Below are 25305 nucleotides of genomic sequence, written 5' to 3'. Positions count from 1 at the left end.
CAAAGATAATGATAACATCTACCCCATAAGGTGATTGTGAGGATTAAAAGAAATAATTCATAAGAAGAGCTTAACAAAATGCCTGGCACAGAGGAAGAGCTCATTAAATGTTAGCTGCCCTTATGTAGCTAACTATAGGTGCATAATTGCTATTATAGACATCATTATTGTAGGTGTGTGCACCTTGTCACCTCCCTACAACTATGGTGACTTTGCCCTCTTAGCTTCAAAATGGTATTGTTCTATCAAGAAATAATTTTTATGGTTTATTAAAATATATTTTTTCATTTAGTTAATATTTATAAAGCATTCTGAAATACTATTAAGCTTTAATTGTTGTAAATTAATAAAAATGCTCCAGCTGATTATATAGTCAAAATATGTTTTCTCATTTATTTCTGAAAATGCTAGATATAATTTAAAATTTGTTATTTGATACCCCTAGGGAGACCAGTAATTGACTTCTAAATTTATTCTGTGAAAATGTCAACAAATAAAGATGATATTGTAAGGAGACCCTCTTGATTATAACCATTTTCGCTTTGAATCATTCTAAAATCTACACTTGCTCAACCCTAACAATATTATGAAGATACTGGTCTGAAAACATAACTCTATAAACACCCCATCATGTGTAGGAACATCACAATATGGAACACTGGATTCTATTTTGCTTCCTCTCCTCTCTTTCTGACTTTGGCTACCATGTGAAGATGAGGATTTTGTTATTTATTTATCACACATATGCTTTGGAATATTAACACAGAATTGCGTCCAAACTTTAGACCTAGAATGATTTGCTTGTAAATTTGTTGTGGAAAGACTCAAAACATTCTAAGGTCAAGTCTGGATTCCACATTTATTGGCAAGATCATACTGAGGGCAATGCTTTAACTTCTCTAAACCTGTTTCCTTATATAAGATGGGAGGAATTAAACAAGAGGACATATGTACACACCTAGCATGATAACATAGTGTAAACATTAATTTCATGTTCTTTGTGGTTAGACGGAACCAATTAATGGTGTAGTTTTGGATACATTGCTTAAACCTCAAGGAAGTTAAGTGATGATATTAATTTAACATTTTAGTTAAATATTAAATGGTGGTAATAGTACCTGTTTATTAGGCTATGTTTTACCTGGAGCATAGTAAGCACTTATTAAATATTATTCAAAAATACTCAATACATGTTCTCTTTCATCCTTCCATATGAGAGAAAGGATGCTAATTAGTTCCAAAATTAATTCTTCCGGAAAATATAATTAATATTTCATTAAAATGTATCCGAACCAAGAACATGTGAAGCATCATGTGATCTAAGTGCTCTGTGATCACACCAGGAAAAAAAAAGGCAATGTTCTTAATTTCTGCCATTGCAACAAGGGAGCAGAACATCTCTCCGCCTTGAGGAAGATGTTTCATGTAAGAGAAATGAGCAGAGGCAGATTCTACCCATTCACCCTTGTGGAAGCACATGCAGTTGGAGAAGATGAGGCAAGGAAGCGCATGCAGTACCTGGTCATCTCAGAGTCAGGGAGCAGGCCTAGGTGGTAGTGGGGGTAGGGACTTGAGAGAAGGAAGCTTTTGTCACACTCAACAGGGGAATAGTGCCTGGGAGAAGCAGGCTTATCACACAGTTTGTTCACAGTGCTGTAAACTGGTTCCGGAGGCCTGGTAATACAAGAGGAAGAGAAAGATATGCATGATTAGCACACACAAGGAACAACTGTGCAACCAGTAGCATTTCAGCATATGCAAAAGTAAAAATCTAAAACAATGTCATTTACTCCTTACTTCTTATTAATAGAAACCCAATTTTCCATTGTTCACTTTTCCTATAATAAAGACTTCATTCTTCAGCCTCTCTTGTGGGTAGATGTGACCACATGAAAATGTTTGGTACAATGTGATTTGAACAGAAGGGCTTTGTGGACTTCTGGGATAGCTGCTTTATAGGGAAGGTGATTTAGCTGAAATCCCTGTAATTTTGTTCTCTCCCACTTCCTCGGTTTTCTGACTGGGAACCCAGACATGATGGTTGGAGCTTCAGTGGTCATCTTGGACCATGAAGCAACCTTGAGGATGAAGTCAAACTATACACAGAGTGGAGCATAAAGACAGAGCTCGATGACATGGAGTGACACTATACCGCCTCTGGATTACCTACCTCTGGATTTGTTTTATGTAGATAAAAATAAACTTAGTTGTTTAAGTTAGTGTCATTTTTTTGTTATATAAACAGGATCGAATATTAACAGATGTACTCCTATAAAATTTAAGACTGCAAATATAATATTAATACAAAGAAATAACTATAGATAGGACCTACCATAGGTGTTAATACATTTAATTATGTTTGGAGGCTATCTAACAACCTCTATATACACAGGAAAATAAAAGAATGCTATTCTCTTGCTATATAATTTAGGCCCATGACTGTTTAGCGAACTCCATGCATCTTTATTTAAAAATATTATTATACATAAAATGGTAGTTAATCTAAACTGCCAACACAGAACCTTAGAAAAAAAGAATCAGGTTCTTTTAGGTTATAAACTAAATTAAGGAAAAATATTTTACTTTCTGAATACTACAGTGAATTCAAAACAATGAAAGTGAGGCCCTGTACTTTGTTCAGTATTGAACTCTTGAAACTTATCTATATCTTTTTTTAACCATTTTATGGCTATGATATTATTATATGATTCACATATTTAGTAGATTTGATGCTTGGGGCAGGCCTCAATACCTTGGATTTTAAAAGGAAGCTCTTATTTCTTTGCTTACAGTTACTTCCAGAATTGTTTCCCAATGGATTGATTACTTGCCTAAGCTCAGTTACTCATCATTCAAAGTTTTATCAATGTGGAGATATAGTTACTGATATTGGAGGTTCATTTTTACCTTTAATTTAGTCTTTCATTCCTTCCTTATTTATTTACTTGTTATTTTCTACAATCACTGGCTAAAGAATAGACATATCAAATCCATTTTCTTTTCTTGATTGTGAGAACACTTGATAGCGCAGAAAATGAATAGATGAAAAAATGCCAAAACATGACAAACCACTTGACAAACTTGACAAAGTCCTTTTGCAATATTGACAAGGTCCTCTTTCAATCAAACAACAAAACTAAAAGTATCAGTGAAAATCTCCTTTCAAGTGGCATAAAAATGGGGTTCACATTTAAAGGTTTCTAACAGCCTTGATACAGTCCTAGAATTCTGTCATATATTCTATCATATAATATGTATATTATGTACTAGGACACAGCATAATATACAATAAGTACTACACAGGCTACAGTCTAAACAAAGAAATGTCACATCGTAGGTACTTGACAAATGTTTCTTTGAATTAACGGATAATTTGTTTACCATTTTCCATCAAAAGAAATTAAAAAAAAAAAACAAACTTCTGGTTCTTTCAAAGAAGCCAAAAGTTATTTTGAATCTCCTAATTAGGTTTACATTTTTTAGGCCATTATTAATTCTCACAGTTTATACCAGAAGGACCAAAAGCCCAAGGTTGTCAGGAACTGATGGCTTTAAGTTCTAAGTTAAAGCATGTGTGCACAGTTCATGTGCCCTCAGAGGGATGGGCTTCACATGTGTTTGAGTTTGGCCATTGTAACTCCATGGGCATAGTGAGCTCCTCAAAGACTTCTCAGCCCTGTGCTCCAGAAGGCCTAATATTGGCAGTCAGCAGTCCCCTGCAGTTATATTCTCCATGACCTCTCTGCCAGACAGACAAGAAATGCCAATTTATGAGCTGTCACTGGGTGGCAGGAACAGATGCCACCATCATTTCCCATTTAGTCAGTAAAAAGTGCCTTGGAGAAATGACTTTTGGCAGTGTGAATCAGCTGGTCGCAATAGAAAGGGCCTGTTTATTTTATTATAAGCCTCCAGAGTAGCCTGGGTCAGAAGGTAATGAATATGGTAATCCAATCCAAGGTGCCTACTGGTTTTCTTCACTCTATGGATGCCCCCAGAAGAGGGAAGAATAGTTGGAGATATTAGAGTGATTTCTAAGTGAATTTATAAACAAATCATTTCTCTTGCTGTCTACTTATCAAGAGCCATAGATAAATGGCTTTGTAGTGTAATCTGCTGAGCTACCAGCATTTATTTGCATATCTATGGTTTTATAATTGCAGGCTCTTATAGCATATAATTAGCACATCCTGACCCTTGGTGATCTCTCTTTTCTCTGCACTCCATTAGCACTTGCTATTTGTTCTGCTTCCTTGTCATTTTTAATTGCAAATCCACAATGCTGGTGTGTGCTGGAGGGAGGTGCTTCCTCTACACCTTATTCTAAGGTAAACTACCTTGGTTGCAAAGGCCCCTTCCCCTTTGCCCCATTTGACCCCAACTCAATTTCTTTGTCTTCTCCCTAGCCACAGCAGTTTAGACCATTGGACCAGGATTAGGCCCCTTACCCTGCAACTATGACCTGTAGAGTAGGGCTCAAACGGGGAAAAAAAGGATTAAGCCAATTGGATTCTCCTATGGAATGTGAATAAGAGGCAGAAATTATCACCTGGTAAAATAAGGAAAAGATGCAGACACGTAGAGGGTAGCTATAGCTGTGTCCCCTAATTACAGAGCACCAGTGTGAAGCTCTACCAAATTTTGTTGCTAAAATGTCTAGAGGTTCCTTGAATCTAGAATAACAGTCAGGGTTTGTTCTTTAAGGTGGCCTATTAGGGCTCATGCTATTGAATTTCTTTGATGGTTCCCATATGATATTAGTTGTATAATGAAAATCAACTACTAATCTCCCACCCTCTCCCCTTACTGGAGTTGAGGTCAGATTTCTAACTTGTAATCAAAAGAGTGAAAATAAAACAGGCACCTTGTTTATTTTTACATCTCTTTCACATCACTTCAACTAGACTATGCTACTCAAAGACAAACAGACAAAACTTTGGACCTCTATGTTATCCCACAGTACGTAAGACCAACAGCAGACTGACCTGTCTTTAAAAGTTTGATATCTTGTTCATTATGAATTCCTTTGCATTGCTTTAATTTTCTAAAATATTGAGTTAAAATATTATTGTCTTAATTAACTATTGAGTTTTTCACATCCCATTAAATTTGCATCTGGCACCAGCTCCTCACTCACCTCATTCTAGTCCCAGCCCTGTATCAGAGACAGTAAATGCTTAAGACAGTGATAATGGTGACTGTGATTATAAATACTCTTCATCTGTGTAGCACCCGCAGCTACAAGGTCAAAGGAATATGACTCCCTTCTCTTAGAGGTATCAGTAAGAATGATTTATACTTTATTGAGCTTTCTAATCCCCCAGCAAAGGGACTGCCCTCAAAGCCCTCAGGGTGTCTCAGGAGGGCCCTCACCTCACTGTACTGTCATAATTGGTTTGCATAGCTTCGCTTTCCTAGAATATTAGCTCCGAGATGATCAGGACCAAATCTCATTTATCTTTGTTTCCTCATTATTTCCTGAACTAAGAAAGACAAAGTGGTCAGTACTTTTTATTTTCTCTTCTTGAGCCAGAACTAAAAGGAAGAGTCTAAAAGTACAGGAGGAGGGACTTGGGTCAACTTGAGTCATATATTTATTTGCCTTTGGGCATACATCTCTCTGTCATATACACTGATAAGGATAAATCTGTAGACCTTTCATATTCTCAACCCTCATCTTGCTGTAGCCTTCTTTGGCTGCCCTGATGGGAAGGGAGCATGCAACCCCACATCCTACCTTAGCAGAACATAGAACTAAGCTACATTAATGATGGCAGTTGGATGCTAAGTCTCAGGTGCCTAAGCATCTAGTATGCCGCCTGACACAATTTGAATGAAAATGTTTTTTAATCTTAAAATGGTGCCCCGCACTCCTCACTGGAAATAACATACTGTTTATTGGGTCAAGGATTTGGAGAAGTATGAGAGGACTGAATTCCAGGTCTAGTCTAATAGGTCTTAAAGGCAGAATATTTGGGAAACCCTAAAAGCAATTAAGAGATAAAAGAGTATAAGATCATGCTGTGAACTATGTGGCTCGGTATGTGCCACTATAATGACAGTATTTAAGGAAGAAGCTGACTTCTTTAACACTGAACTTTCAGCAGAAAACTATCAGTCACTTGGTGAAGATGCTGTACAGGCCTTAAACTTTTATATAGAGAGATCTAGGGGAGGGACTGGTCTAGATGATTTGTAAGAACCCATTCACCCCCCTAATTATAAGCACCACAGGATTGTGCCCCCAAGAGAGGGCTCAATGGAGTAGATACCTATTTGTAGCACATTCACTTAACATTTCCAAAACTTGGCTTTCTAATTTGTAATAATATTAAATAGCTCTCTCCATATACTAGCAAAATTATAAACTATAAAATTATATAGAGAAGTAAATTATGAAGTAGTTCAGTGAGTGCAACCAAACATCTAAGTTTAGATCTGGCTTGGCCAAATTCTCCCTTTTGTGACCTTCTGCTATTTCTTAAGGTACTCATTTGGAAAGTTGGGGTAGTAATACCAGCCTGAGGATGATTGTAGGAAATAGAGAGAATGTGCATAAAGCACTTAGCTCGGTGCATGGCACTCAGTAGGAGCTCACCAAGTGGCAGCCATCATTAGCTTGATTCTACTCTCAGACAGTCAAGCTCACAGGGATACACAACCTCAGAGAGTGTTGCTCCTTTCTATATGAATACATAGAAAACGTACTCTTCACCCACTCACAAGAATCAGTCAGTTCACACAATAGCAATGTAATGTGAATTCTCTGTAAAGATGGTTGAATGAAGGAAGCAACCATCAGTGGCTTTCAGCATCACAAAAGGTACTACACAAGGTGCCTTCTAAAGACTCACTTTTGACCAGCCTGACCAACAGCGAGACCCCGTCTCTACTAAAAATAGAAAGAAATTATCTGGCCAACTAAAATATATATAGAAAAAATTAGTCGGGCATGGTGGCACATGCCTGTAGTCCCAGCTACCTGGGAGGCTGAGGCAGTAGGATTGCTTAAGCCCAGGAGTTTGAGGTTGCTGTGAGCTAGGCTGACGTCACGGCACTCACTCTAGCCCGGGCAACAAAGCGAGACTCTGTCTCAAAAAAAAAAAAAAAAACTCACTTTTGCTTCTAATGCTGAAAAGGTAATTGATCCTCTATCACAGCTCTAAAGGTTGATGTTTACTTTCTCTGAACTTCTCAATTATTTTCATCGCTCCTAACAATATATCAGCCCCAACTCTAACCCCTAATTTGTGCCTGTATCTTTATAATGATTTGCTTTCCTGTATGGTTCACAGCTATGGTATCAAATCAGATTGTTGGGTCATAACTAATTTGTTATTAATAATAGTTTATGTACCATACTCCGTATTTACTTTTAAAGGTAGAAATTAGGATTGATTCACCATTTTCTATAAACAAACATCACTCTCAGTTATATTTTACTATGTTTGTTTATTAAGGAGAGAAAGGGCCATTTAAAGTTGTTTTGAAAGTTTTGAATTATTAAGATGTGTTATTTCCTCAAAAGAATTCTTGAGTTTCAACAAAATTGGGGCCTCTCATAGGTGGGTGGCAAATAGGTCATGAAGTGTTCTATTGGAATAAGAGGTTGAAAATCAATGACCTTGACAATGGTGACTGTAGCAAAGAGGAGAGTGATCACTGTTCCTTGATATTGGGTGTGTCCAGGGACAGTAGTATTTTTGTGGCTTTCTGAAAGGTATTGAGAAAAAATTTCTGAGCTTTATAGGGTCAATATTATGGCCAAACCGAGGCCTTTGAGACATGAATTTGAATTATTTGAAGAAGGTTCAATATATCCCATACTAGTATTTAATCTCTTATACTTTCGTAAATCTACTTCTAATGATTTTGTTTTGTATTTTATTTTTAATTGAACTCTTAGGATAAAACATAAATCTACAAAAAGGCAGATTAATAGTTATTTAGCATCTTGATGGAAAAGAAATTTTTAAGCATAAAGTAAATGGAAGAAATCATGTAAAAGATGAGATGTTTGACCACATAAAAATTTAAAACCACTGAAGCAAAAAAAAAAAAATCTCATAAACAAGAAATAAACTGAGAAAAATATCTGCTCAAATATATTTATCAATATTTTTAAAACACTCCTACAACTCAATAAGAAAGGTAATAATATTTCAATAGAAAATAGATGAAGCTATTAGCATTCAACCACAAAAGAGAAAGTACAAATGACAAATAAACACATACATATAAATGTTTAATCTCACTAGTGATAAAAGTAATGCACATTAAATGGCATGCCCCCTTTGCTTGTTTAAAAATAATAAAGGATCTTAAAATCAATAAATCACAATTTAGTTGTGGTATGGTAAGATAGACACTGATATTGCTGGTGCTATGGAGTGTAAAACCTCCTTAAAACATTTCAAGAGAGCAATTTGGAAATATATTGCAAGAGTTTTAGAAGTAATCCTACACTCTGGTTCAGCAATTCTACCTCTAGTGTGCTATCCTAAGAAGAAGAAAAAGAAGTGTGCACAAAGGTTTCCATAGAGAGAAAGTCACTGTGGTTTGTTATAAGAGTGAAACAGAACAAAAGAAAGAAAACAAACAAAATGTCCAGCAAGGAGATAAGTGTATATAGGACATAAGATATATCCATATGATAGTTTATTGTTTAGCTATTAAATTTAATATTCATAAAAATTTTTAATGATACAGAAAAATGTTTTTAATAATGTTGAATAAAGTAGAGTACAAAATTGTATATTGGGCTATGACTGAACTAAAGAGATATGAAAGTAAACACTGTGGGGAATTGGGATTCTAGTGCAGGGTTGAATGGGGTAAAAAAGGGCTTTTTAGAAAGTGCTACTGGCACATACAAAGTTAAAGAGAAATGTAAAAACATACCCAACATAGGCGGTTTGTTAAAAGTTTGAGTAGAACATAAAATTGAAAAGTTAGTCAGGTCTGGAATACAATTTTAATATCCATGGATATTCCATCCATCCATGGATGGAAAGCCACGGAGGTTAGCATTTCTCCATTTTGACTGCTCAAAGTGATTGAACTCCATTAACAAATATTTCATTCATTCCACAAATATTTACCAAAGATTTTGTGCCAAATCCAGAGTGAGGTATTAGGTATATAGTAGTGAATAAGATAATGGTCCTGCTATTCATGGGCAAATATTTTGTTTGTAGGGAAATCTGATTGCAGGAACAGAGACTTATTCAAGCTACTTCAATTAACAGGACACATGTGCATGGGAACCCAGAAAAACCTTTGTCAGAGATTGGAAAGAGTGAGATCTAAGGAGATGGTGAGATAGATCTTAATTTTAGAGCTTTCTCATCAAGATAATGTTTTCTCTCTTTGTGCTACTTCTTTTCCTATCTCTACTTGCCAGTTTCTTTTTTCTTTTTAATTTGGAAGAAGGGGTCTCATTCTGTCGCCCAGGCTGGAATGCAGTGGTGTGATCATAGCTCATTACACCCTCAAACTTCTAGGCTCAAGTGATCTTCTTTGCTCAGCCCCCAGCATAGGTGGGACTACAGGTGCTATAGGCGCACACTACTGTGTCCGTCTAATTTTTTATAAATTTTTTTGTAGAGATGGGGACTCACTTTGTTGCCCAGGCTGGTTTTGAACTCCTAGGCTCAAGCAATCCTCCTGCCTCGGCCTCTAAAAGTGCTGGAATTATAGGCATGAGCCACTGTGCCTGGCCTTTACCAGCTTCTTTAACCACTAACTTATAAATAAGATCCTCTCTATCTCATAGTTTCTGCTTTCTCTCAGTTTTTGCTACCTAATGATATGAACTTGGACAAGACCAAACATGGAACCTCTGGTCTTCTTTATTTACATTATAACTGATTAACTTCACCTTTCAGTTGCCTCATTTGACCTGCTTTTCAATTAAAAATTTCCTAGAGAGGATTTGATAGACTTAGTTCACCTTCACCTCTCACCCCAGGATAAAGGTTGTATTTCTTTTTTTTTTTGGTTGTTTATTTCAAAGTATTATGTTTTTGGTTACATGGATTGCCTTTGTAATGCTTGAGTCATGGTTAAAAATATGCCTGTCACCAGATAGTGTTCAAAGTACCCATTAGGTAGGTTTTTGCCCATCCTCTCCTCCCCTTTCCTGCCTGCTTGATTACCATTGAGTTTTACTTCTCTCTATGCACATGGGTGCTCACTGGTTAATTCCAGTTTCATAGTGAGTACATGTGGTGTTTGTTTTTCTATTCTTTAGATACTTCATTTAGGATAATGGTCTCCAGTTCCATCAAAATTGTTGCAAAAGGCATTAAGTCATCCTTCCTCATGGCCAAGTAGTATTCCATGGTATACATATACCACATTTTGTTAATCTGCTCATGAATGGATGGGCACTTGGGTTGATTTCACATCTTTGCAATTGTAAATTGTGCTGCAATAAACATTTGAGTACAGGTGTCTTTTTGATAAGATGACTTCTTTTCCTTTGGGTAAATACCCAAGAATGGGATTTCTGGATCAAATGAAAGGTCTACATTTAGCTTTTTGAGGAATCTCCATACTGTTCTCCATAGAAGTTGTACTAATTTGGAGTCACACCAACAATCTATGAGCATTCCTTTTTCTCTGAATCCATGCCAGCATCTATTATTTTTGGACTTTTTTATAAAAGACATTCAAATAGGAGTAAGGTGATATCTCTTGTGGTTTTAATTTGCATTTCCCTGACAATTAGTGATGTTGAGCATTTTTTATATGTTTATTGACCACTGTCTATCTTCTTTTGAAAAGCTTCTGTTGATGTCTTCTGCCCACTTTTTAATGCGGTTGTTTGTTTTTTTCTTGATGCTTTGCTTGAGTTCTTTGTATTATAGATTCTTGTTATGAGTCTTTCAGTTGTATAGCTTGCAAATATTTTCTCCTATTCTGTAGATTGTCTGTTTGCTCTGTTGATTATTGTCTTGGCTGTGCAGAAGCTTTTCAATTTACTCAAGTCCCATGTATTTATTTTTCTTGTTGTTGTGATTGTCCTTGGGTCTCCTTCATAAATTCTTTACCTTGGCCTATTGGTAAGGTAAGAGTTTTTCCAACATTTTCCAACAAAACTCTAGAATAGTTTTTCCAACATTTTCTCCTAGAATTCTTATGGTTTCATGCATTACATTTAAGTCCTTTATCCATCTTGAATTAATTGTGAGTGGTGAGAGGTATGGATCCTGTTTCAATCTTCTACATGTGGCTAACCAATTTTCCCAGCACCATACTGAATAGGGATTCTTTTCCCCATTGTTACTGTTGTCTGCTTTGTTAAAGATCAGTTGGCTGTATGTGGATGTTTTATATATGTGTTTTCTGTCTGTTCCATTGGTCTAAGCCTCTATTTCTATGCCAGTACCATGCCATTTTAGTTACTATAACCTTGTAGTATAGTTTGAAGTCTGGTAATGAGATGACTCCTGATTTGTGCCTTTTGCATAAGATTGTTTTCACTATTCAGACTCTTTTTTGGATCTGTAGAAATTATTTTTTCTAGATCTGTGAAATATGATGTTGGTATTTTGATACAGTTTGCATTGAATCTGTAAATCACTTTGGGTAGTATGGACATTTTAACAATGTAGATTTTACTGATCCATGAGCATATGTTTTTCTACTTGTTTGTATCATCTGCAATTTCTTTCCTCAGTGTTTCATAGTTCTTTTTGTAGAGATCTTTCACCTCCTTGGTTAAGTATATTCCTAAGTATTTTATTTTCTTTGTAGCTGTCGTGGATGGTATTGAGTTTTTGATTTGACTCTCAGCTTGACTGTTATTGATGTATATGAATGGTACTGATTTGTGTGCATTGATTTTGTAACCTGAAACTTTGTTGAACTTATTTATCAATTCCACAAGTCTTTTGGTGGATTCTTTGTGGTTTTCTAGATATAAAATCATGTCTGCAAAAAGTGATAGTCTGACCTCCTCTTTCCTGATTTGGATACCCTTTATTTCTTTCTCTTACCTGATTGCTCTGGCTAGAACTTCCAGCACTATGTTGCATAGAAATGGTGACAGTGGGCATTCTTGTTTTGTTCCAGTTCTTAGGAGAAATGCTTTCAACTTTTCCCCATTCAGTTTGATGCTGGCTATGAGTTTGTCATATATGGCTCTTATAATTTTGAGATATGTTTCATTTATGCCTGTTTTTTGAGGGTTTTTATTAAGAAAGGGTGCTGAATTTTGTTGAATGCTGTTTCTACATCTATTGAGATGATTACATGGTCTTTGTTTTTACTTCTGTTTATGTGATGAATCACATTTATTGATTTACATATGTTGAACCATCCTTACATCCCTGTGATGAAGCCCACTTGTTTATGGTGGATTATTTTTTTGGCATGTGGTTGAATTTGGTTTGGTAGTATCTTATCAAAACATTTTGCATCTATATTCATAAGGGATATTGGTCTATAGTTTTCTTTTTTTGTTGTGTCCTTTCCTGGCTTTAATATCAAAGTGATACTGGCTTTGTGGAATGAGTTGGGGATGATTCCCTCTTCAATCTTATGAAATAATTTCTGTAGAATGGGTACAAACTCCTCTTTGTAGGCCTGATAAAATCTGGCTGTGAATCCATCTGGTCTGGGGTTTTATTTGTTGGAAAACCTTTTATTATTGCTTCGATCTAGCTCCTTGTTATTGGTCTGTTTAGGAGTTCTATTTCTTCCTGATTGAGTTTCAGGAGGTTGTGTGTTCCCAGAAATTTGTCCATTTTTGCTCTATTTTCAAGTTTATGTGCATAGAGATTTTCATAGTATTCATAGATGTTATTTTGTATTTCTGAGGTATCAGTCCTAATATCTCCTTTTTCATTTCTGATTGAGCTTATTTGGGTCCTTTCTCTTCTATTTCTGGTCAGCCTAGCAAGAAATGTATCAATTTCATTTATCTTTTCAAAGAATCAACTTTTTGTTTCATTGATCTTCTATATCATTTTCTTGTTTTCAATTTCATTTAATTCTGCTCTGACCTTAGTTGTTTCTTTCTTTCTTTCTTTCTTTTTTTCTTTTTTTCTGGCTATCTCTGGGTTTGGTTTATTTTTCCTTTCTAGTTCCTTGAATGTGACATTAGGTTGTTAATTTGTGATCCTTCTGTCCTTTTGATGTAGGAATTTAAGACTATGAATCTTCTCTGAGGACTGCTTTTGCTGAGTCCCATAGGTTTAGATAGCTTGTGTCTCCTTTTTCATCTAGTTTGAGGAATATTTTAATTTCCATCTTAATTTCATTATTGATCCAAAAATCATTCAGTAGCAGATTGTTTAATTTCCATGACTTTGTGTAGACTTGTGTGTTTATCTTGGAGTTGATTTCTAGTTTTTTTCCACTGTCATCTGAGAAGATACATGGTATGATTTCTATTTTTTTTTAATTTGTCAAGCCATGTTTTGTGGCCTAAAATATGATAAATCTTGGAATTTGGAAAAATGTATATTCAGTAATTTTTTGGTAAAATGTTCCGTAAATGTCTGTTAGGCCCATTTGTTCTAGAGTCACATTTAAGACTTGTGTTACCTATTTTCTACTTGGATGATCTGTCCAGTTCTGTCAGTGGGATGTTGAAGTTTCTGACAATTATAATGTTGTTTTTTATCTCTTTGCTTAGATATAGTATTATTTGCTTTATTAATCTGGGCACTCCTGTGTACAAATATTTAGGATTGTTATGTCTTCTTGTGGAATTGCTCCCTTTACCATTATATAATGGCCATGATTGTCTCTCTTTACTATTGTTGATTTAAAGTTGATTTTATCTGATGTGAGGATGGCTACACTTGCTTTCTTTTGGTTTCCATTTGCATGGAATATTGTTTTTCATCACTTCCCCTTGAGTCTGAATGAGTCCTTGTGGGTTAGATGTGTGTCTTGGAGACAGCAGATACTCGGCTTGTATTTTTGTATCCATTCAGCCACCCTATGTCTCTTGAGTGGGGAATTCAAACCATTCATGTTGATTTATAGAATTGACATGTGGGATTCTGTTCTGTTTATCCCGTTAGGTAGTATGTTATTGCTTTATTTTCCCAATCACAGCTAAGTCAGATACTAGGCCACAAAATTATTAAAGCGTCATAATAAAAAACAGATGCAGTGAAAAGTAATGGTTAAAACATCAAAGAGTCAGAGGGTTTCATAGAATATTGTGGTCAGCTCTGGATATCTTGGTGTCACAGGGAGGAATACAGAATATAGAGTTTGGAGCAAAGTCATCTCATAATCTCTTTTGTCTCTTGTGAAATATTCTGTAAAATTTACATGATTTGCCTGAGCTCTGGAATTGGGTTTTTTAGATGGTAAGGTACAGGAGGGAAGTGGTTGAATACAATGTTATTGCAGAGATTCCCATGATTTTCTCAGTCACTATTTGGTCACATATATCATCATATTTAATCATCACAGCAACAAACTTCCACAGTAGATATTATCTATAGTTTTTGCATAATGAAACTGAGGCTCAGAGAGGGTAGGTGGCACAAATGAAGGAGTGGTCATATTGTGATTTCAACGTAGATCTCTTTGACTCTAACATTTATTATGCAATACTTCACTGAAGCAAACTAAATGGGGAAATGTAAACCAAAATAAGAATCACCAACAGTGTATGTGGTACTTGTGTGCATTGGTGAATCTCTGTGTTTGTGAGGCATCTAGACTGCTGGGTTCTCATGAGGAGCATGAAGTTACAAAAGACCCAAGGCAGTCAGGTGGCAGCCTAAAATGGGCATGGAAGCTGGATCAGAATTCTTTTTTTTTTTTTTTTTTTTAGACAGAGTCTCACTTTGTTGCCCGGGCTAGAGTGAGTGCCATGGCGTCAGCCTAGCTCACAGCAACCTCAAACTCCTGGGCTCAAGTGATCCTACTGCCTCAGCCTCCCGAATAGCTAGGACTACAGGCATGCGCCACCATGCCCGGCTAATTTTTTCTCTCTATATATTTTAGTTGTCCATATAATTTCTTTCTATTTTTAGTAGAGACGGGGTCTCACTCTTGCTCAGGCTGGTCTCGAACTCCTGACCTTGAGTGATCCACCCGCCTCGGCCTCCCAGAGTGCTAGGATTACAGGCGTGAGCCACCGCGCCCAGCCTGGATCAGAATTCTTAATCCATCTCTCCACAGCCTCTACTTTGCTGCCTTCGGTGTGTCTGATATGTTCACCAGATGATCAATGCCTGATCCTGCCATAAAGATATTGTATGTTCTTCTATAAGGTGGTGGCTATGTGCTAAAGGAAGTCTGAAGTGTCTAAGATTCCTTTACAAAAACAGTTCTTTCAATGGGAAGAGGGGGATTACAGAGGAAAGCATTTCTGACTTGCACTAACATAAATTACTTTTTCTGATGCAATTTAGATGATGGGGGGATGGGTAATTTATTGAAATATTAATGTGTGTTTTGAACTGGCTGTTCTTCTTCCTACCCAAGTTTCAAGCAGATAAACAGGCCTTTATATTCCCTTGCCTCACTGGAGATTTGTGATATAGGAGAGAAAGCAGAATTTTCCCAAAGATCTCTCTCTTTCAGGTTCTTATTCTTCAAAAATATGATCTCCTAACAGATTTACACTCAGAGAGGACTCTGAGAGAAGAGGCAGGCAAGATAGAGTCTATTATAATATATAATTGGATTTACAGGAAATAAGTAAAGTTATATTAAAAATGTGTTTATAGAGTAAAATTTATGCCTGCTACAAGTGTTTTTAAATAACTAGTGCTTTTAATTATAAAATCTAAACACCACTGAACAAATTCTGTGTTTGGTAACTCTTGCTTAGGAGCTATGCCTTTCTTTGTACATTATCACTCGTACTATTAGTGATTTAGGGTCATCCAGTGTTTTAAAGAAAATTTATCCTGGGGGAGAAATGCCTGTCCATGTTTTCTTCTAATGTGCTCCATTTTGCTTTTACTTCTGGTAATATAATTTTCAGAGGCCAAAGACATAATGGGTTTAAGTCAGTAGTTCCCAAATCTACCTGTGCATCAGTATCACTTGTAGAGGTTTTAGTTCTGTTTTTGTTACTAATGTTTCATCCCCAACTCTGGACATCTAGATTCTGTAGATCTAGCACGGGGTTAAGGACTCTATGTTTAAAAAGATTTAACAGGCTATCAGAGTTGCAAACCACAATTTTAGATAGTAGACCTGCTCTTTTTGAGAAAGATATAAACTAGTCATTTGAGTGGCATTAACTCTTTCAGTACTATATAAAACAAATTATTGCCCACAAATTTTCTGACTTGATAAAATTCAGCAGAGAAATGTTAATATTTGTAGAGTGTATATATTAAGTTCTTTACCAAGGAAAGATAAAAAATAGTGCCTTTTATTATTTCACTAGTGATTATATATATTATCTATCTATATCTTTTTTTCTTTTAAAATTTTTGTTGAGCAGAATTTAACCAAATATTGCTCTCTGAGCTACAGAAGACAGTGGTTCTGGGATTGATCCTACTTTGTTTTAGTCAGATTGACCACATTCTAATTGTGAGCTCCATACTCAGTTGCAACTCCCACATAGCTTCCCTTTGTTCTCACTAATTTTAATTCAACATAGTATTAATAGAGCTACTTTCAGCATTATATAGATTTGGATATATACTGTATGTGAAACTTTGTCTAACTATATATGGTCCAATCTAATATTATGCATTGAAGCCATGGAATTAATGCTACCTCTGGGAACTAGAAAGCATCATTATAGGTGTTGCTATGCATATACTTATACTTAATTTCTGTGTTTAAATCATGAAGGTATGCAAAAATGAACATTGCATTTATTTTTAAAAGTTTATGATGCTGCATAGTAAATTTCAATATTTGGCAAATATATATATTTGTGCTTACTTCACACTTTATAATTTTTTAAAGTTTTTAATTAAAAATCATTTTCCTTAACACGGAGACTTATGTTACTGTATAACTTTTATAATTAGGCCTGGTTTTGAATAGATTCTTCCTGATTAACATCAATACAGGTTGTTAAATGACATTGAAATATAGAGGAAACATCACTAAATCAATATAAAGTAACAAAAATCTACCCTTGAATGCAGGTGTAAATCTGTATTTGGCTAGCTAGAAGAGTATTTCTCTTGTATTCACTTCCAAAACTCACTTCACCATATCCAATCAACTCTGCTGTCATCCCTCCTGCAACTAGTCCTATAATCACTATGATGCCCTGGGCTGGAAGTCAAGGGCTTTAATAATAATGGCTAACCTAAATGTAGCCCATTTTGTGCCAGGCTTTGTTCAAAGTGTTTTCCATGTATTAATTCATTTACTCCTAATCATAACCCATGGTATAGGCATGGATAGGGAAACTGAGGCACAAAAGGTTACATAACTCATCCAAAGTCTAGTAAATGGTGAACCCAGAGTCTTCTGACTCCAAAATCTGTTCTCTTAAACAATATCCTATCCTATTTCTGGATTCTGGGTTCTGGATTTTTGCTTACTTTCTAACTGTTATAGAGGAAGTTATGAGACTCTATCATCTTAGATTCCCAATCTGTAAAATAGATATAACAGCATCTCTCTGTCTATTTTGTATGGAGTCATAAGAATTAAAATGAGAACTAGGAAAGTAGCTGTGAAGTACTAAATAGCTATAAATGTTTTCTAATACTATTATAAATTCAGAGCTAGGCCTCACAAAAGTGGCTTTGAAATCTTTGGCTGTCATGTTTATTTCAACTATTTCATTTGCCTTCAATCCCTGTCTCAAAGTGGTAAATGAGACTTTAGAAAAGGATTAGGGCAAAACAAAAATAAACTAGCAGGATACAGCAGGTCAGTGGACAAAATTTCCGTTAAGAAGCAGTCTATGTGAGAAAGGACTCACATAGTTCTACTTGAAGGTCAACTCTATTAAAAAAAAAATCCAAGATGGGATTTGATATTTAAATGTTTACTTACAGGGAAATTAAACCCACAACCAAGGCTATGTTCTTTCAGTAAATATTCATTACGGAAGCCATATGGGGTCTGGAGTAATGGCCAGAATGACAGGCATTACAGACTGACCCCCTACCTGGCACTGCACCAAAGTTGATTGCTTCCCCTGAACAGGTTATAAATGTTTCCAGGAGGAGACAATCACATAAAACTTTTGTTCTACCTTTCTGGATAAAAGAAAAACCAAAGACTAACTTGAAGCATAGTAAAGATTCTAGAAATCTTAAAGCTAATAATGCTATCTATGTGGTATAGCAAAAAACCCCAAAACAAACAAACAACAAAAAAACAAAAAAACCCTCCAGACTCTGGAGTTGGTTTGAATCTTGATCCTGTTAATATTAGTGTATCAACTACATGACCTTTAATAGCATCGTAAAGGATATGAATTTTGGAGCCCCACTGTCTGTTTAGACACCAGCTTTGCTAATTACTAGCTACATGGGCAAGTACTTAACTGCTCTGTGCCTAAGTTTTCTCATTTGTAAAATGGGGGTAAAAATAGGATTTACCTCATGGAATGATGAGAAGGTTAATGAGTTTATATTTATAGAGTGTCTAACACATAGGTAAAACTACACAAATATTTATCATTAATAATCTTTCTTTATTCTTCTTCCTCATGAATAAAGAATAACAATACATATCTCAAAGATTAAGTGAGATATTTTACAGAAAATGCTTAGCATTGATTGGCACATAGTAGAAATTCAGTAAATGGTAAAAATTATTAATCAGAGGCATTCATATACACCAATAACAGTCAATCAGAGAACCAAATTAAAGACTCAATACCCTTCAAAATAGCAACAAAGAAAATAAAATATCTAGGAATACATTTAACTAAAGAGGTAAAGGACCTCTATAGGGAGAACTATGAAACACTGAGGAAAGAAATAGCAGAACTTGTAAATAGGTGGAAAACCATACCATGTTCATGGATCAGAAGAATCAACATTGTTAAAATGTCTATACTACCCAAAGTGATCTACAGATTCAATGCAATCCCTATTAAATTACCAACATCATTTTTCACAGATATAGAAAAAATAGTTATACATTTTGTATGGAATCAGGGAAGATCACGTATAGCAAAAGCAATTTTAAGCAATAAAAACAAAATGGGAGGTATTAATTTGCCAGACTTCAAACTATACTACAAGGCTGTGGTTCTTAAAACTGCCTGGTATTGGCACAAGTGCAGGGACACAGACCAGTGGAACACAACAGAAAATCCAAATATAAAATCATCCTTATATGACATCTAATCTTTGACAAAGCAGACAAAAACATACTCTGGGGACAAGAATCTCTATTCAATAAATGGTGCTGGGAAAATTGGTTAGCCACATGTAGAAGACTGAAACAGGACCCACAGCTTTCACCTCTCACAAAAATCAAATCACGGTGGATAACAGACTTAAACCTTAGGTGTGAAACAATTAGAATTCTAGAAGAAAATGTAGGAAAGACTCTTACAGACTTTGGCCTAGGCAAAGAGTTTATGAAGAAGACCCCTAAGGCAACCACAGCAACAACAAAAATAAATGAATGGGACCTGATTAAATTAAAAAGCTTCTGCACAGCCAAAGAAACAGTCATGAGAATAAACAGACCACCTACAGAATGGGAAAAAATTTTCGCATACTACACATCAGATAAAGGACTGATAACAAGAATCTATTTAGAACTCAGGAAAATCAGCAAGAAAAAAATCAAACGACCCTATCAAAAAGTGGGCAAATGACATGAATAGAAATTTTTCAAAAGAAGATATAAGAATGGCTAACAAACATATGAAAAAATGCTCAACATCCCTAATCATCAGAGAAATGCAAATCAAAACCACAATGAGAATCACTTAATTCCAGTGAGAATGGCCATTATCAAAAAGTCCCAAAACAACACATGTTGGCGTGGATGTGGAGAGACAGGAACACTCATACACTGCTGGTGGGACTGCAAACTAGTGCAACCCCTGTGGAAAGCATTATGGAGATACCTTAAACAGATTCAAATAGACCTACCATTTGATCCAGCAATCCCATTATTGGGCATCTACCCAAAGGAACAAAAGTCATTCTATGACAAAGACACCTGCATCTGAATGTTTATAGCAGCACAATTCACAATTGCAAAGATGTGGAAACAACCCAAATGCCCATCAATTCATGAATGGATTAGTAAATTGTGGTATATGTATACCATGGAGTATTACTCAGCTATAAGAAAGAACAGTGATACGATATCTCTTTGGTTCTCCTGGAGAGAGTTGGAACCCATTATATTAAGAAGTATCCCAAGAATGGAAAAACAAGTATCACATGTACTCACCAGAAAATTGGTTTCCTGATCATCACCTAAATGCACATTTGAGAATGATACCAATTGGATATCAGACTGAGGTGGGGGGTGTGGGGAGGAGCTGGGTGTATACCTACATGATGAGTGTGTTGCGCACCGTCTGGGGAATGGTCACTCTTGAAGGTGCTGACTCGGGGAGGCGAGGTGGGAGGAGGGGATGGGTGTATACCTACATGATGAGTGCAATGCGCACTGTCTGGGGAATGGGCACGCTTAGAGCTCTGACTCGGGAGGGATAGGCGGTATATGGGCAATGTATGTAACCTGAACTTTTGTACCCCCATAATAAGCTGAAATAAAAAAAAATTAAAGAAACCAATATGAAAAAAATGGTAAAAATTATTAATATTAGTTCAAAATGTATTTTTCGCATTTTTTTTCTAATTTGTTGCCCATATGGGCTCCAGTGATGATTAGAAATAACTTAGAAGACAGTATGAAACATTGTTTTACTTTAATGGATTGAGAAGCACTGTTAAAACCAAGTAAGCTAACTGAGATTGCAGATTAAGTGTGCTAACATATGAAAGCCATCCAGCACCAAGCAGGTCTCAATAAATGGTATTCTATTCCCTTCCCCGTGCCCTTTAAGAGTCAATAAAATGTTGCATGTGATAACTCCACAAAGGGGTAAATCTAATGATCCTTTTCCCCCCTTACTGCCCTTTTCTTGGATTAATGCCTTTTTAGATTATCTGTAAGATAAAATAAGAATTGGTGCCCCTATAAGAAAAAGGAGGAAGCAATTTAACATATGTTGAGTGCCAATTATTTGCCTTCATATGGTATCTCTATTCTTCAACATCATCCTGCAAGCTTAAGTTATTACCTCTCATTACAGATGAAGAAATAGAGATACATGGCCCAAGGTCATAGGACCATTTTGTGGTAGGGCTGTTTTTTTAGTCCTAGTGAATTGCAAGTATATAATATAGTATTATTAATTACAGTCATCATGTTGTTTATTATAACATTTACTCATCCTACATAATTGAAACTTTGTATATTTTGATCAACATCTCCCATTTCCTCCTTGATTGCACAGTCTTGATACATGCCCAGGTATATCCAGTCCCCAAAATCATGCTACTTCCTTCCACTTACCTCACTGCCACCAAAGAAATGAATGTCAGAGTGAAAACATTGGGATTAAAAAAAAAGGACTACACCATATTATGGACAGGGCTTTCACTAATGGACCTTTAAAATGAATTAGAATAAATTATCATGATTTTTACAAATTATAATTTAGAGACTAATTCCCAGGTCTTAAGCCTACTCTACTTACCTCTTATATTCTATATGGCCAGTGCATTTTATATAATATTCAATCTCTTGTAGGTTTGTCACTTACCAGCTGAATCAGCTGTGGCTTAGTCAATGTCAGTTACCTCATGTGTAAAAGCAGGTAATTATAACTGCCTCCTGGAATTACTATACAAATTAAACAATGTATATAAAAGCACTTTGTATACTGTAAGGTATTATACAAATATCAGTTATTACTATTGCCATAATTCTTATAAATTCTAAGAGGTATTTAAGTAACATATTTTCATAACTGAGGATGTTCTGGTCCTGAATATTGTTTGTAAAAAATACAAGCAAATGGCTTAGGCCAGAAGATAAAAAGAACTTCTGCCTAAGTATCCTTGTGTGTGGCTTCTACAATATTGTCTCCTCTTATATCCCGGACCCTGTTGAAGCTGTCACAAGAACACTCATAGGTTTTACTGGCTAATTCCTATTACTCTTTCCAGTCTCAGTCATCCCCTATAAGAAGCTGTCCCTGACTCACCAGGCTGGATTAGATACCCTTTCTGAGCTCCGTATAGCTTTTGGTACTGTTCTCTGACACAACATGTATCACATCTATTATATTTTTGGGTTCACTTGCCTGCCTTTCTATGCTGTTCACTTTCCTCTCTCCTTGAGGATATCAAACACTGGCAAATATTTGTTAAATGAATCAAAGGATGGAAAAATGAAAGAATGGATGAAATGAGAGATTAACAAAACAAATGAACAAAAGTGGAGAGAAAAAGGAGAGAGAGAAAATATGAGAATTAAATATAAATTAAAAGTAAGCATTTAAATGAGATACAGTATTAAGACAAGTATTTCCAAATACAGCTGATAGGAGTGTAAACTAAGACAAAAAAACTGAGACAAAAAAAAATTTAAGAAATCAATCTGACAGCAATATCAACAGTCTTTTAAATGTTCATAAAATTCCATTATACCCAGTACCTAAATATTTGCTGAGTAATTTATATGTCCCAGGCATTCTTCTCTATGCTGAGGTTAATCAATATACAAAACAGACAAGTCCCTATTCTCATAGAGCTTACAGTCTAGTGTAGAAAGACAGACAATAAACAAATTCAAATAAAAAACGTGTCAGGCAGGAATAAGCACTAGGAAGAAAAAAAAACAGGATAAAGGACTAAAAAGTGACCATGGATGTGTGTTAAAGATGATAAGGACTAGAGTGTGAGATGGCATCTGTGATAAGATGGCTTTTGACCAGAGAGCTGAAGCAAGAGAAGAAGCAAAGCACGTGAACAGGTGGACAGGTGAGGGAAAAATGTTCCAGGGAGAAGGAGTCATAAGCGTAAACTTCTTGAAGTGAAGCATGCCTACTAGGTTCAAGTAACAAGGAAGTCTGAGTATCAATGAAGGCAGTGGTGGGAAATGAGGTCAGAGTGGTCAGCTAGAGCCAAATTATGGAGGGTCTTACAAGTAAGGGGTTTGGATTTCACTCCTGGTGACATGATCTGATTTACTATGCATTGTGTGGCCTAAGTCGCAAAGGCAGAAACAGGGACACTGTTTAGGAGGCTATCACAATCATCAAATGGCAGATGATGTGGATTGGACTGGTGTACTATTAGTGGAGCAGTGGCTCATTGTGCATGTATTTTGAAGGTAAAGCCCAAAGAATTTGCTGATGGACTAGATATGGGATATGGCAGGAAAAAAAGAAAAAAGGTTAATCTCAGGGTTTGTGGCCTGAGCAACAGTGGAGCAGAGCTGTCATTTACTAAGAAGATGACTATAGAAGGGCAGGTTGGAAATAAACATCAAGAGTTTGAGCTTAAAGAAAAATATACCAAATGATTATATCTCTGTGGTTGTATGAATAATTTTTATTAGTTTTTTATTTTATAAGTTTTATACAAATTTGTATTACTTTTATAATTAGAGAAAATAATAAAATAAGATAAAAAATAAAACATTGAAAGAAAACAATTAAGGAGGAATATAAAGTAGATTGATAGGTAATAAAAAGAAAATGGATATAGAGATAAAGATTGAAAAAATATCTGGGAAAAATATACAAAGGCAGTATTGTAAAAATTCATTTTTACTCATAGTTTTCTCCATTATCTATATTAATGAAATTACTTAGAAGCAGAAAGTGAAAGATGCAACCCAAAACTTATGAAATTTACAAGTTGATGGTATACTAAGAATATAAGTCTTTGGAATAAAATGATTGTATCCCCCAAATTTCTTATATTTTATTAAGGCAATCATTAATATTAATATAGTAACTTCACCCACAACAGCTAATGGTATAGGAGATGGTAGGAAGTCAATTAGGGATTGCAATGCTGCCAGGGATAATTGCCAAAGTACACATCTACATGTGGGCAGTTAGGAATCAGCTATCTTTTTATCTTCTATTACTTCTTCATTGATGTATGACTGTGAATGTAACTCCTCGAGGAAGAGACCACGTCTACTCTCTTGAGTCACAGTACACACCCTGTTTCAGTGTCGTACAGATAAAGCCAGAAATAAGCTGTACATTGTGTTGATGATAGCAGTAACTTGTAATGTAAGGGGTTAGGGATCAACTGATGGTTGATGGCTTCTGTGGTGATCCCTCCAAAATTCTCCACTACTCAATCTTTTTTTTATTGCATCAATGAGCCATGAAAGCCAAGGATGAACTCATTCTACTGAGACGTAATGCACCATTGATCAAATAACTATTTACATTAGCATTGCATTGTTGCACATACAGCAATAATAGCTATAGATGTGCAGTAACCATTTTCCATAAAATTATAGGGCATAGTATTTTGTGTTTATGTCTAGTTCATTCATGAGGTACATAGGAAATGATAAATATCTACATGAGACAGTTTTAAAATTCCCATTATTGTTTCATTTTTGCTAGCATTAAATTTATTTCTCTTACAGCAAACAGCAGCTTAACATATTTTGTAATACATACTTGGAGGATCCCCTTTAATTAAGATTTGTCAACTTCCACATTAGTGTACTCACTTTCTCTGCTTCTAACAGGATAGCTCTATCCATCATGCCTCGTGGTTTACGTAAGCAAAGCTAAACGGTTATGTGGAGCCACCATCCATAAAGAGAAAACTGCCCTTGAGGGTTCTACTTAATGGTCTATCCTCCATCTGCTCACTAGTTTTGCCCCACTCCCCCCTTTCCATTACTATACTTTGCTTCAAAAGATACATTGTAGTACTAGTCTCTGTGTTAGAGAAATCAGGCATGTAGCACAGAGCAAAACAAGTAACTCAGAGACATTTACTCATGAATCTTTAATTTGGTTTAGTTTTAGAATGAACTTTATAAAGGCTATGAGGAGTCTGATGCCATGTTTTGAAGAACTTTTTAAAGGAAAAGCTACATGGCGTTAGTTACTAAGAGTTAGTATAAATAAAAAAGACCAAAATCAAAATCAACAAATTATCTACAGGCCAATTGTATTTTAGCCAGAGAGGACAACCTGATAGACTAATTTATACCATATTTGGTTCCACTGAATTCTCTATTAGATTTTCAATGCAGGTGATGCTAGATATTCATTATAGTCATGAAAATAACGATCCTCAAACAGCTTTCAGACTATATGACTTTCTGTAATAAAATGTCCTAATACGCTATGCAAGATAAATA

General features: G+C 35.6%; 1 protein-coding gene across 12 annotated transcripts in view; it reads right to left on the bottom strand.

Annotated features, from left to right (window-relative positions):
- Positions 1-25305, bottom strand: part of DLG2 (discs large MAGUK scaffold protein 2) — a 1100864-nt gene that overhangs the window by 405228 nt on the left and 670331 nt on the right. For 8 of the 12 annotated variants that reach the window (XM_069469139.1, XM_069469143.1, XM_069469135.1 and 5 more), the window contains one exon: positions 1519-1674. The exons of the other annotated variants lie outside the window; for them this stretch is intronic. In XM_069469139.1, coding sequence (XP_069325240.1) covers positions 1519-1674 — 156 coding nt within the window. The remainder of the gene's footprint in view (positions 1-1518; positions 1675-25305) is intronic. 12 annotated transcript variants of the gene reach the window in all.

Source organism: Eulemur rufifrons, chromosome 6 (assembly GCF_041146395.1).
Source record: "Eulemur rufifrons isolate Redbay chromosome 6, OSU_ERuf_1, whole genome shotgun sequence".
Lineage (NCBI taxonomy): Eukaryota > Metazoa > Chordata > Mammalia > Primates > Lemuridae > Eulemur > Eulemur rufifrons.
This window is presented reverse-complemented; position numbering and strand designations above follow the sequence as displayed.